The sequence below is a fragment of the Ixodes scapularis genome, unplaced genomic scaffold, assembly GCF_016920785.2.
Source record: "Ixodes scapularis isolate PalLabHiFi unplaced genomic scaffold, ASM1692078v2 PGA_scaffold5__190_contigs__length_132052651, whole genome shotgun sequence".
Classification (NCBI taxonomy): Eukaryota; Metazoa; Arthropoda; class Arachnida; order Ixodida; family Ixodidae; genus Ixodes; species Ixodes scapularis.
In genome coordinates this window covers 61,049,182-61,064,336 of record NW_024609880.1, presented here as the reverse complement: position 1 = coordinate 61,064,336, position 15,155 = coordinate 61,049,182, and the positions used below count along the sequence as shown (strand labels likewise).

The window sequence follows — 15,155 nt, the reverse complement described above, 5'->3', positions numbered from 1 at the left end:
CACGCTATTCTAAGAGCGGATTTCTTGTCCCACTTCTCTCTCCTAGTAGACATGGCCCAAAAGAAAATTCATGACTCAACCACAGGCCTTTTCGTCATCGGCCAAACCTCCGCACTCCAGCCGTTTGCATTCACACTTCGCCAACCAATACAGTCGCCCTACGGGGACTTGCTGAGCGAATTCCCATCGTTAACGGCAGCTCCCGACTGGAACAAACCGGTCAGGCATGATGTCGTCCACCGCATCATCACCAGCGGTCAACCTACACACGCGAGGTCTCGTCGGCTAGCTCCCGAAAAGCTTCCCGTCGCTCCAGCAAGAGTTCCAACACATGGTGGAGATAGGCATTGCTCGCCCATCCTCGAGTAGTTGGTGCTCTGCACTCCACCTAGTCCCGAAGAAAACAGGCGACTGGCGGTCCTGCGGCGACTATCACAGCTTGAACGTGACTACAGTCCCCGACCGTTACCCCATCCCCAACATTCAGGACTTCACCACCAACCTGAACGGATGTACCATATTCTCGAAACTCGACCTACAGAAAGCGTACCATCAGATCCCGGTCGCTCCCGAAGACGTAAAGAAAACTGCAATCGTCACACTGTTTGGACTTTTTGAGTTCACCCGGATGCCTTTCGGTTTGCGAAATACCGCGCAAAGCTTCCAACGCTTCATCGACGCCATTCTCCGCGGACTACCTTTCGTTTTCGCTACGTCGATGACGTTCTTGTCACCAGCTCATCGCCGGAGGAACATCTACGCCACCTGCGCCTAGTATTCGAGCGTTTCGCTGAACATGGCCTGATCATCAACGCAGAAAAATGTGCGTTCGGCGTCCCGTCCTTGGAGTTCCTGGGCCACGTGGTAGACTGCAATGGCATCCGACCTCTTCCCGACAAGGTGAAAGCGATCACCGATTTCCCACGCCCAGAATCGCTCCGCCAGCTCCGCCGTTTTCTGGGCTTGGTGAATTACTACAGGCGGTTCATTCCAGGTTTGCGCGGCAATATTACTTCCCCTAAAAGCGCTCCTTCAAACTACGAAGGGTACAAGAGCCACTGTTGACTGGTCCGACACTGCAGACAACGCTTTCACTACCATCAAAGAGCGTCTCGCTTCTGCTACCCTCTTAGTTAATCCAGAGCACGACGCCCCCACGAGCGTGATGGTTGATGCTTCTGGATACGCAGTAGGAGGGGTGCTGCAACAACGCATAAACAACGAGTGGCTCCCGCTCGGTTTCTTCTCCAAGAAACTTACACCAACCGAGCAACGATATAGTGCCTTCGGCCGTGAACTCCTCGCGGCTTACCTTACCATCAAGCACTTCCGATTCTTCCTGGAAGTACGATCGTTTGTGATCTCTACAGATCACAAGCCACTAACCAATGCCTTCAGATCATCTAAGGCCACATACTCTCCGAGAGAGACGCGACACTTGGCATTCCTAGCTGAATTTTCTACCGACATTCAGCATATCAAGGGCGTCCACAACATCCCCGCCGACACCCTCAGCCGCGTCTCCGCAGCTCAGTACCGCGGGTGTGACCTTAGACAACTCCCTGCTCTACAGGAGAGTGACGAAGAGCTCCGCAACCTTCGCTCTTCCCCAACCTCCTCTCTCCATCTTGAGGACGTTTACTTCTCCGACTTGGGCACAAACATCGTTTGCGACGTCGACCCGGTGACCGGACGGAAACGGCCTTATCTGCCCTTATCACTTCGGCGTCAGATCTTCAACAACCTTCATGCTCTCTCACACCCAGGCATCCGCGCTTCTCAAAATCTAATCGCGGAACGATTTGTCTGGCCTGGCACGAACACTGATGTCCGCGCGTGGGCACGAGCATGCATAGCTTGTCAGCAGAGCAAGGTGTCCCGGCACACCATCACGCCTCTGGCAAAGTTTGCACTCCCCGACACGCGCTTTGCCACCATTCACGTGGTCCTCATCGGACCCCTACCGTCATCGCAGGGCTACCGATACCTCCTAACCGTCATCGACAGGTTCACGCGCTGGCCGGAGGCTTGTCCCATCAAAGACATCACTGTCGAGACTGTCGCCTCTGCGCTTCTGTCCTCCTGGATCTCCCGCTTTGGGGTTCCCGCCGAAATCGTGACCGATCGCGGACGCCAATTTGAATCGGCCCTTTTCCGAAGCTTGACAACTCTTCTTGGCATCGCTCACTTGAAGACCACAATCTACCACCCGCAGGCAAATGGTTTGGTTGAGCGGTTCCATCGCCATCTCAAGGCCTCCCTCATGGCCCGCGCCACACTAGATAAATGGGCCACGTCTCTACCCATCGTCCTCCTAGGGTTGCGCACAGCCATAAAGGAAGACCTCGGATATGCCGCATCACATCTAGTTTATGGAACATCGCTGCGCCTCCCAGCTGAATTGGTCAGCCCTACCACTCCGATCCACGGCGGCCCCACGATGACTGCAGCATTGCCTTACGTGGAGGACTTAGCCCGTCTGTTCGGTGACGTGCGCGCTACACCGACGCGGACACGGCAGAGCTAGCCTCCTTTCTTCCATTGCGACCTGCACAACAGTGGCTACGTGTTTTTGCGCGTCGACAGCGTCCGCCGTTTGCTCCAGCAACCTTACACTGGTCCCCACCTCGTCGTGGCACGTGGCGAAAAAACATTCACGCCGCGAGTTTATGGCCGCGACACGGTCGTGTCCGTTGACCGCCTCAAGCCAGCATTTGTTAAAAGCGATACGATCGCTCAGCCGACTGATCTTCCCAGCGTGCAAGCCACCTCGAGCTCAACATATCACCCGCGACCCGCATCAAACACTCCAGGACAGTTCACTGGGACGACTCCGTCTCCAAAGGGGGGCTACGTGACCATAGCCACCGAGAAAAAAAAAAAAAAAAGAGAAGATCGCGTGCAAATAAAAAAAAGGAGATCAGTTCAATTTTGGAATGCGTCAAACGTAGTCGCTTTTGTTTGTCTTTCTCTACACGTGTATAATCGCTTGCTTTCCAGGTGGGAACTGCATGCCTTCAGCGCTCGGCGGAACGCGTCAAACAGCTTCGCTCAGTGCTCACAACCGTCTTCGAGTTCAAGAGTTTCGTGCGGTGAAGAAGAGGAATCCAGGCATCTCGTTTGTGGAAGTCATCATAAGCCGAGAGGCCGGATGTATAGATGGCCACTCGCGCAACTGAGAGTTTTAAGCTTATGTATGCATAGTTAGCGAATTTGCAGAGGGGGGCCGTTTTCTTTCTGTGAATTGTAAGCTAATTAATATATTCCAGCTCAAAGTACCTTTTCGGGTCACTAATACGCATCAATTATGGAAAGAAAAATTAATATTATAAAAAACATGCCATAACTAACGCTCAAAATGTTTGGTGCTGTGCGGCAAAGCCGTTAAGACGAAGACGTCGGCTCGCTCCGAGTGAAGGTTTGTCGTAGCTTTTCCTGTTTGGGAGGTCATATGCTACTCAACCTTTTGCTATAACAGGTTAGTTCGAGCCACTGCAAAGTGCAAAGAGGGGTTTAAAGAAAATAAAAGATGGAGTTTTTTTTTAAAATATCGACGCCCAATCTTGCCACATTTCGATAAATTAGCCGCATTTCCGCGTTAATAAAAAAACATAATTAAGAGTGAGCATATTTTATTTATGTATTCGTAAACAATATTTAAAGACGCGCATTTTGATGTGTTTTGTGAAGTATTCTAAAAAAAAGTTTTATTTGCGAAAAAATTGTGAATACATCTCTAAAACGCATTTTTATGCCATGTTTGATTTTTTTGTTTGTTTGCAAAGAAATATTTTCTTGATATTTTTAATTTTTTGTGTATGTGTTTTATGTGTTTTGTAAAACACATTAAAACGATTATGGTGACGTGAAAACTTCGATGAGTAAATGACGACTGTGCAAGGTTGAATCATAAAATCTTCTTAATTTCCATGCCTCGAGCTTTTCTATTTTATATCCCAGCGAAACAAATTGTTACGGCGTTCATATATAGCGGAATGTTCCTCTCAAGAACATGGCTTTCTTATATATTTTTAACAAAACTATCTAAATTGTGACCCGGACCGTCATTGCGTTAATGACGTGGAATCACCCTCCAGGCAGGGAGGGCACACGAGCAAGAGATAGGTCGACAACGTTAAGCCTTTCGCCTTACACTGCTGCCGCTACTCTCGTGTGTGGTTCTTTTGATACTTTTCTTCTCGTCATTTTTCTGTCGTCACCGCAGTCTCGGGTAGTTCTTTTTTGTTTGCTTGATTCTACGGCATCTACGTGGATGGCGGAAAAAGTCCTGCTACGGTTTGAGTGACATGTGTGGAAACTAGTCAACGATGACTCTGGTCGATTATCGAAAGTCCTCTCCCTTGTTGTTGTCTTGTTGTCCAGCGCAGGTTGCAAGTAGGTGTTACAGTTGTACTCCTAGAAGCGCTCTGGTTGAACAATTCTTTGATCACACTTTGGCCTCAGTCGCAGCGAACAGTTGTCGTAAAAATGTAATGAACTCTGTTATCCGTCTATTGTTTTCTAAATATTCTAAAATTGCTGATGATAACGAACACTGATTGAAACACGTTAGGCTTTGTCGTCCTATTTGCATGTTGAACTGTTGTAGAACCTTGTGATTATAGGCATATCTGTCGGTGCCTGATGGCTATTCATTGATGAACAAAAGCATTCGTAATAAAATGTGCATGGGCATGACTTGTTTATTTTTTTCAGTCTCAGAACTATAACTTTTAGCAACAATAAATAAATCACGTCTGTCAAAAGGGCAAGGTCAAAAAGAATGCTCGAAGTGCCTGCTTTCAGCTGGACTGCATACCATAAAACGCTCTTTCATTGATCCCCATCTCTTTGAGTTTTTTCCGGACTGATGCTTACACAACCATCGAAGATTTTTTGCTTCAAGCCCATAATGTCCCGAGGTCCGGTCACGTAGACTTAAGCTTTTACGTGACCATAAGAAGAAAAGTAAAGTGGTGTCAAATCGGACGATCTGGGAGGCCAAAGCAATGTTCCTGTTCGTTCGGTCCACCAATTTGGAAAGTTGTTGTCAAGCTAGTTCCAGACGAAACATGCTGTGGTACTCCATCGTGCAGGAACCACGCCTGTGGCAGATCTTGCAGTCGAACGGCGCAGCCAAAGTCATAGACGGCTCCTTTAATATTCAATGTGTACTTATCGCCGATGAGATCGCCTTCTAGAAAGTAAGGTCCAACAATCTTGTTTCTGAAAATGCCGCACCAGACGTTGACAGACCAGCAAAACTGACGGTTGTGATTTCTTAACCAATGAGGGTTCCGGTGTAACCAGTAATGCGCATTGTGAACGTAGCGGCAGACTTTTTCGTCTTCAGCTGAAAACGTTCTTGTCCTCATTCGTTTTAGGTAGAACCCAGTTGCAGAAGTCCAGCCGTTTTTTAAAGTCCGCTTCAGTGAGGTCCTGGTGTAGACACACATGGTACGAATGCAGGCTATGGCTTCCGTTCATTCCAGATGGAAGTGACGCTGCTGCCGCAGTCACGCGCAATCTCTCTGGCGCTGGCATGCTGGTGGACCTTCACGTGGGCAAGGATGTCAATTTTATAATTTTCACTTACGGCAACGGCCTTTGTGCACCTTCTGTGATGTACAGAATCTGTTTCCGAATCCTTGTAAAGACGCTTGCAAATTGGGCATATCTGGGACCCGACGATCCGGGAAACAAGCAGCGTACAGCGACTTAGCCATTCGGGAATTACCGTTCATATCTGCGCATGCCGGGAACGTGTTCACCTTTTTTGTGACTAAATACCTGAAGCCCACCGGGGAAGCCATTACTGAACCGTTCAGTGTTGCACTGAATCCAGAATACCTTGGCTTGCAATAGTACCCGTGCGTCGAAGATTAAAGAGCAAAAGCTAGCTCGAAGCCAAGGAGCCGCCCTCTTTCGGAGCAGCAGAGTTTATAACTATGGCTTATGATCGTGACAGGTCAGAGTCCCATCTGAAATTGTATGCTTTTCATTCGAATAATCCAGTTATTGATACGATGATATTGATGCGTCTGTAGGATCACTTTTACGGCCTAATAAATCTGTCACTTTACGATTACTCGCTATCGTCTCAGATAGAAACTGTTTAACGTTCCAAAATTAGTAAAAAAAGAAAAATAGAACCCTTTTTAGTAATATTGTGCAGCAAATCAAAGAAGCTTGTCGCGGCTGCTAGGGTGGTTTATCGCTTTAATTTTCCAGTCATGGAGCACCGACTGAAATCAACTCCGGCGCATTTTGACGTGAAATAATGACTCAAATTTCCTCAATAAAACATGACCCTCCGGCGTCAAACGAGGGCTGATATCCCGGCGTGCATGGAGCATTTGGTTTCTGGATCTAGAAAATTCCACAACAAAATTTAACAATAAATAATTGGAACCGCGTGCTCAATCCAGGTGTTAAAAAAAAACATGGCTGGCCTTTAACATTGATTGCCTCCATCTATTCCATATTAACATGTGCGCTAGAACGTTTAAATAAAAAAAATGTTTAGTACATTTTTATTAATAAGTCATATTTTAGTTGCCTCCTTTTTGCGCATAATGTCAACCTGGCCGTATATCTCGCTTGCACAGACCGCTCTTGTGTATCTTTCACGGCTTTTTTTTTTGTTTTCACAAAGAAGTCTGTTTTACAAAAAAAAAAAAAAAAAAAAAAAGAAAACCACAAAGCTTTGTATACATACAAATCAAAATAACAGGCTGCGAAAAATCTAATACCTATACTCGTTTCCAAATCAAGAACCGTAGTAAAAGACGTCCGGCTCCCCGCGGAGCATTATTAATTTGCCACTTGACGTAGAGAAGTAAGGTACATGTAGGTGCATTTTAGGTTGGATATCTGGTATCTTATCAAGAGGTCCACGCTTCAAACGCCAAAAGCATCGCTTCTGCCTCCGACAACCAAATCTTGTAAGAACTACTTCTCGCGGCGTATAAACATTGCGCAAAACTTCCTTTTTTCTTTGGGTGAAAACGAGTATATACTGTATAGTGGCGTTTTTCAATTAATTGTTTAGTTAAAGTAACGTCCAGTTATTGTTGGCGTGATGTGGGCTATTAATTCTAAGAGAGATGTTTCAAACGTCCCTATAGTTCAGCATTTCCTTCCTCAGTGATAAGCGATAAAAAAAGTGTACGGACCTTTCCTGCACTTATGCCAAAAAGGAGGTGTGCAGAGTCACTGGACTATGGACGCGTTTGTAGCATCTGGTATATAGCAGAACAGCCCTTTACTGAGCATGTCCAGAACACAGCCCAGTAGGCACAGATGGCAGTGCGCAGAAGGAGAGCATAGAAATTGTTAATAAGCCTCCGCAAATATTGCCTTCCTCGCGGTGCCATCTTTGTCTGCTGGGCTGCGGAACGCTTTCTGAGCATGCGCTGCTGCTCTGCTGTGCGGTATGTCAGATGCTGTGGATGTATCCATAGCTCAGTGACTCAGCATTTTTGCTCGGGTGATAAGCGATGGAAAGGGCTGTAGGAGGCTGCGTCTTACCTTGACGAGGAGGAGGAAATTGGCCTTGTCCGAGTAGGCTCCACCTCGGTCGTAGGCCCCGGGGTACTCCCAGTCCAGGTCGAAGCCGTCGAAGCCGTACGTCTGAACCCACTTGAGCGCGCTGTTGATGAACGTATGCCTCCGGCCCGTGGTGCTCACCATCTCCGAGTACTTCTTGCCGCCCTCCGCCCACCCCCCCACAGCCAGCAGTGTCTGGAGCTTGGGGTACCTCTTGCGGAGTGCCGTAAAACGTCTGTAGCCGCCTTGAAAAAAAAAATGGTTGCGACAATTACGTTAAAGCAAGAGCCAGCTGCAAAAACACCCCTTCCCCCCTTCAAAAAAAAAAATAAATAAATAAATAAAAATAAAAAGCAAAAGTTATGTTTTTTTGTTTTTTTTTGTGGCAAAAATAATTAGGCATCGTCGAACGTTCAGTCTGTGCCAAACGGTAGCACTATAGCTTTCGTGACCAGAGGGCAAAAGTTTCAGAGCTTGCCGGTGTCGGATTCAAAATTTCTTCACGAGTTCCGGGACAAATGATAGAAATCCCTGGGGAAGGGGGAACAAGGGAAGCAAGGGACACATACACATTTCCAAACACAGCTTGGTGACTGGTGCCCGCTGGAAAAAATAAAATTCACCAGGTCCTGTTATCGAACCAGCCGAGCCTCTTGATTTCCAATGGAGAGGGTTCGTTTATTCTACCCAGCTCGCCTGTAGCTTTGTATGTTTTGCATTAACATCGAGTTTCGAAAGTTTCGAAAGGAAAAGGGCGCCCACCACACCCAAGAAATACATAAAAATTAACTGCGCCAGATACCGGAAAAAGGCCTCATTGTCGCATTGAATGTTCCAGAAGATCACATTTTCTGAGTAAGGTAGGGGTTAGTTTTAAAACTGTCATCTGGTCGGGACCGTTAGCGTTGCATTTGGCCGGAAAATGAGTTTTTGGCGATGCGTAGTATATTTTTGAGGCGAGAAGAACACCCTAGATATTTTTTTGGGAACAGGCTGTACAATTGCATGTTGTCTATGTATAGCTCGAACGTAATTTACACGCCTCAAGCATCTTAATGAATCCCGAGCGCGTCTCAACATCGCGACATGGCATTTATTGCTGAGATACATCCTAGAAAATATTTTTATGATTAGCAGGGGTATTGCGGACAGTATTAACAACGTTTAGGTATGTTTAAACGATTTGTGGCACGTAGAAGTTATTAAACAGTGAATTAACGCATCGCACCATTGGCGTTGCGCGCCTTGTGGCGTTAACTGTGCTTGACGTAGGCTGCCCAGTCAAACATCACACTAAGTTATTTTTTTTTTGGTTTCTTCATTTTTTTTAGTTATTATCTTACCATCTTTTTTACTTAAATGTTTTGCAAAAGTTTTGTCCTGATTTCTGTGGTACTGCAATATATTGTCTGAATACATGCTTCAAAATTTCGATGAAAATGTAGGCACGGCAACAGGCCGCCAATAAGCCATATTAAAAAAAAACAGAAACAAAAAACCTAGAAATGCTTTTTCTGCCTCTTTAAAATAACTACAAAAATCTGATCGCAAACAAATTTCTACACCAGTTTTTTTACATCGATGACGTCGCACAACTTTTAGTAAAGCTACGCGACGTCATACATGACTTTAGTTGTAAATTTACTCGTTTATTGAGTAGTTTATTGAATGTACGGCAAAAAGTTTTGTTTTTTACACACGCTCATATGCTGAGTGCTTCAGTGGTCCAAAGTATAAATTTGGTGCTATTGTGCTTTCCTTGATAATTTATGTTTTTTTTTGTCAGGAGACGTAACACTTTTCGATTTGATCCGTAAAATGTAAAATTGCTTCGTTTTTTTATTCACGACAAGTCACAGCGCTGTCAAAGACTACAAGAAACAAAAACGCACGTACTAAAAGCGCAATCACACAGTGTATTATTCACTATGCTTGATTGGTTTAGCCAATGAAACCTCATTTACCGAATTAAGTTAAATTGGCCGCCCATGAGAAGTTGGCACAACCCGCCGATGAAAGCACACGCACAAAAAAATGGCAATTTTTCATATGGTGTCGGCTTATGACGATGTTTGCGATCTTACTTAAACTGCAGCGAGGTATAGTATTTCATGCATGATTTATGCGAAATCAATTTAAGACCATCTGAAAATTATTTTTGGTTGTAATTTTTCGTATCATAACTTAATAATTAGTGAAGAAGTAAGTTTTGATGACATAAAGCATGCCACTGAATCTTGCTGCTATTCTACACTTAAAGACGTGGTCTAATTTTAGATAAAAAAAGACACTAAATTAAAATATTTTGGATCCATATTGAATTTGTACGTTCTGCGTAAACAAACCTGTGAGAGGGTGGAAAAAAAGGGAATCTTTGCTTTGATCTAAAATAAATATTTGGGCTGAGTTTTAGGTTGCCAAAATACGTTGGTCTTGACTAACATTGATTATCCTTGAGTTCGCCACTTGAAATTACTATAACTACAAACAAACAATAGTTCGCAGACGGTGCGAGGCAAGATAATGATTCAGAGGCTTCGGCTGTTCTTTTTTTTTTTTTTTTTGCTACTTCTCCTTTTGCAATGCCTTGTTTGCGTAACTTTGTTTCGTAACGCACGTGCCTAGCTGAAAGAGGAAGATTGCTTTAAGGCAACATATGGTAATTACCCTGCGCTGCGTGCTCATGTCCAATTTCGAAAAAGCAACCTTCCAATCACAAATGTACAGTAGACGTTTATATATAGCGTACTTAGCAGTTTTTGGCACTTCAATCCTAAATGCTTTGTATATCAACCGTAATACAACTTATCCTTCAACCCGTGCAGTAATCAATGGCGAGAACAAGGCCATGAAGTTTCGCGAAAAGTGGTAGGATGCGACTTGAGTATTCGAAGCTCAAACAATAAAAATAAAAAGTAATATATATATATGTATATATATAAAAGCTGAGAAGTAACTTTTTCCGGCCGTTTGCAGGACGTAAAATTTGGACGATTCTGAAGATCAGTGTATATTTTAGTTCAATATGAATTTAATTGACTTCAAACCACTCGAACACACGCACGTGTGCACGCACAGATGCACCGGATGCGCAGGCTTATAAACACGCACACACAAACAAAACATTTTTTTTTGGCGACGGGAAATTCAGACTACGCAAATCCACAGCATGATCATCAGTTGTTTGCCTAACACGCACTTGAAAATATTTTCAAGATTTGTCGCTGCTGTGACCCATCTAATGTTAGCAAAGAACAGGCTCATTTGTTTTTTACACGCACTCCGTCATCTCTTAAATGTTTGTAAGATAAAATATTCGTTTTAAAGAGGAAGAAGCCCAAAGCTGCATTTAGTGTTCTGTCGTAACTTGACCTATTAATCACTCCTCCTATGTTTACGACTTCCCATAGAGGTTGTGCGTCCTGGCAGTCAACTTTCCTTACAACTTCACAATGTTTCAAATATTGCCTGATATTGACACGGCGCCACTGCTGTGTGTCAATGAGCCTTAGTACTTTCTACAGTAATGCATATAAGAGCAAGTACTCCATTCAGGTTTTGTGGCATTATTTCGAAAGTGCATCGTCGGATAATCCACCAAAGATGCTGCCGATGAGGAGCGCAAAATGACTAGGTCACTCCTCGACGCGTTATTGCGTAAAGTTTCAAAACCAAGTGACGAAAACATGAGGTCTGACAAACCAATGCATTTCCCAGGTTCTTTAAATCGGTAGAGCCTTCAACATTGTTTGCCTTTGAAACTGAAATTTGGACATAACCTATTATTCAATTAATTAAAATGTTAATTAGTATACGTATCGTGACGGCCATTTCCTTATCTAATGTCCGCCGAGCATGATAACCATGAAGTGAAGACAAAATCTACCAATCAAATGCCAATTAAAAAAAAGATGTTGGAAAAAAAAAGAAACAAAAGAACACAAAAAAAAGACAAACAACAACGTGATATTGCGAGTTTCACTCAAGGATACGGAATTCAAAATAAATACCGAGTTTAATAAAGATGAGTTTCGATTACGTAAATAATACAACTATAAATTCTTAAAAGCATCCCTTTTATTATTTGTATATATTTGCTCAGAAGTGGCTAAACAATGCAGCCAGTTACGTATCTGGTAGGTATGAGTATGGGATAGCATTATAGTGCAATAAAATGACCTTTGAAGTTCGCTTTTGTATTCTCGTAATGTATGTCTCGGGTTAAAACTAATACGTAATACGTACTCGAGCAAAACATAAATATATGAAAAGAAGTTCCATACGCGATTTTTAATTTTACAATGATCATACCACGCTTCCAAAATAAGAAAACTTTACTGTAGAGCTGAGATTTTCAAACATTTGCTTTCTCCACGTAGATTTGAAGAAAAAATTGGCTATCCTGCAATATTGTTTCAATGCTTTCAAGTTTTATTTTTTATCGTTTGTTAAACGAGTGTGATTAATACGTGTTTTGTTCCCTGCGTTGTGGGATATGATGCTGATTGAGTTTCCATAAAATATTGCACAAACTTTTGCATATCTGTGTGTGTGTGCAACATTCGGTAAGAACTAACAATAAAGTAATTTTATCCCTATCCCGTGACAATGCGGCTTTTCAGCGGTGCAGGATATTATCTAGACCGAAGCCAGATATTTGGGCAATGCAAAATACAATATCGCAGACCTTTGTTGAAGTCGTATTCGGGGTCTATGCTGAAGAGTTCCCAGGTCTGGTTGCTCAGCCCCACAAACGCGTAGATGAGGTGGGTGCACTTGTCCAGGGGAATGTCCTCGATGTCGTAGTTCATAGGCTCCGGGCGGTACAGGGCCCAAGCGCTGTAGTAGCACACAATGCGTCCCCTCTGGGTTCCATCACCCGGACTTTCGAGCCGGCTGGCAGACCTGTCGTCCAGCGCCCCCGACGAATCCAGTAACTGCGTTGTGGTCTCGACAGGAGCTGAAATAATCATTTTTACCGAAGTTTTATTTACTGCTTACTCTCATGCCTCGTTAATATGAACACCACCCTTTCCCCCAAGAAGTAGTCCATAGTGCGAGGGAAATATTACGTAGCATGCTATGCCATATTGTCGGAAGTGAACATATTAACGGGCCCCGTAAGAACAAGACACTGTATCGCGTCGAGCAGAGATCAAAGTTTGACCAACCATTCTTGCTGATTTCTGAAGAATGCGTTGCTTATAATGTGGTCAATCGTTGTCTGCTCGGCGAACTTTCGTGAAATTTCTCTTCACCCCCCCCCCCCTCCCCCCCCGATTTTGGTGTAAACGTTTTAAAGCGTTAAATCGAATATGGTCGAGCGCTTTTGATAACTGGGTATAATTTATCCGTCAGTTCCTCTTTAGTTTTATGAACAGTTCAGGAGACACAGAAGGAATGGTTCGTAAAGAAACAGCTACAACAACAAACGGTAACTGGGTGTCCCCACAATTCTTAAACAAAGCCTTCGCCTGCGCAAATGGTTTCTGCAAACAAAGTTTTTGAAATTAAAGCAAAAAAAAAAAAAATGGCTAAAATTAAAGGTAAACAAGATTAAATATATATAAATAAGCAGTAAACCGAGAAGGACGCACTAAAAAGGGAACAAGCACTTGTTGAAAAAAAATTGTTATTGTTGTTAAGTTCAGGCAACGATCCAGACTAAGTACATCTATATATGCCCAAAAATGCTATTGTCTAGTCGCTCGGGGAGGCAATCTGCTTTATCAAACTAGCACCACGTGTTAATAATATGTGTATTTTAGGTTATAGTGAAATGAAGGCATACTGTTTCCTAAAACAAAAAAAAAACAAAAAAAAAATGTATACAGAAAATGCCAGAGGTATATCTGTAAGAAAGGAAGTTAACATTTTCCACGATATCCATATTTGTAAAATATGTGTCTACACAACTATAGAATATGAAAACAAAACGACTTGCTATTGGCAAGCTCTTCTTGATGTCGTGATCTGATTATATGACCGGGACTGGTAAATTTTGCAACTTTTATGCTTGCACGCTTCCACTTTTCGTTAGTTGTCACTAAAAAAACAACAAAAAAACAACAACAACACAGGAACGCTCAAATAAATGTAGAAACTTGGTTAATACTGAGTGTTAGTGTTGCGCGTACAATCAAACGTATGCACTGTGCGTTTGCGTTAGCGTTGCGTGTTCCACCTTGAGCGTACGCAAAGCCCCAAACTGCGTCCTGGATTGGCGAATGGTGACGAAGCGCGTATGCAGCTTGTAGCACACAACACTAACGCAAACGCACGGCACTTACGCTTGCTCACATAGACCGACACGCTGTTTACAAACAAGCCCGCCTTTTCCCACACCAGGCGTGGGCAGTGCGCGTGCGCAGTAACCGAATTTGGTAGGAGTGAAGCGTCTGCGCATGCGCTGTGCCGCCGACAGCGCCACCGCAGCTGCAGGGCGTTAGGGCCGCGTGTTGGTCTATACGTAATACTAAAACTCGTTAATAACTTAAATAGTGCCTAATAATTGGTATGAGAAAATAAGCCGTGCAGACCCAGTATCCCACACGTAGATCTGTGTGAAACGTAAACCTATTTTGCAGAAGAAACAGAAGTTGAACTGCCCGCGAGCGACCGGATGTAAGAATAATTACAGACCAATCCTCTTAATCGGGAAGTGGATTGCTACTCATCGAGTTTGTTTATTTTCAATAGCTAGCATCTAAAGATATAAAATAAGAATAGGTTAGATTGGTGCATGGTGCGGTAAAAACAGCTAAAAAAACGCGGGCAGCAAAAAATAAACACAAACGACAGGACAAAGTTGTACTCGCAGCTATATAATTGGATAGAAGAAACAGGATAACGCAAACCATACATAGTATATTAATAGATTTCAACTGCAATCTGCAATCTATTAAGATACTGTGTATGTTTTATTTATCCTGTTTCTTTTATGAAATTCTACAGTTACGAACATAGCTTGCTCCTGTCGTTTGTGTTAATTTTTCGCTGTCCGCGTTTTTTCAGCTGTTTATTTCCCTTCATGTACAACGACACTCAACTGTCCCAAATGACCACCTTAACACTTTAGATAGTATGAAAGCACCACCGAAAAGTTGCGATGTCGACATTCAATTATGAAACTCAATAAATGGCGGAGGGAGATGAACACGAACTTCACTGGCATTTGGGTTGATTCCGACATTGCCAGAACGCGCTTCTGACCGGCTGCACGCTCCGTAGCCAGTATGCAGTGAACTTCAGTACATTTGTTTTACGAAATGTTATGAGCACCACGCTGAAATATTTGCCATCATATTTTGCGTAAACGGGTACCTTTCTTACTTTCTCAAATCATACTTCGTAAGTTGTCGACACTAAGTATAACGAAGTGGCAATATCTAACTTGTTTGGCCCACTTACAGTTCCATCCATATTATAATGTTTTATTTGTTAAAATTGCTTAAGCGCAAATCGGAAAATAAACGGTCTGCGAAAATGCCGATATATCGATGGAGACTTACTTTCGGTTTCAGCGGAGCAGCACAGAGAAAGGGCGCAGCACAGAAGGAGCTGCCGGAGTCTAGTTTTCATGCTGTCTGTGGCAGGTTCGATTATCC

At 43.6% G+C, this 15,155-nt stretch overlaps 1 protein-coding gene across 1 annotated transcript in view; it reads right to left on the bottom strand.

Moving 5' to 3' along the window:
- The window catches only part of LOC120840964 (endochitinase), a 33,358-nt gene extending 20,837 nt beyond the window's left edge, over positions 1-12,521 (bottom strand). Inside the window, exons 1-2 of the mRNA XM_040211776.3 lie at positions 12,236-12,521; positions 7,531-7,793 (exon numbers count right to left, since the gene is read on the bottom strand). Coding sequence (XP_040067710.3) covers positions 7,531-7,793; positions 12,236-12,521 — 549 coding nt within the window. The remainder of the gene's footprint in view (positions 1-7,530; positions 7,794-12,235) is intronic.
- Between the last annotated feature and the right edge of the window lie 2,634 nt (positions 12,522-15,155).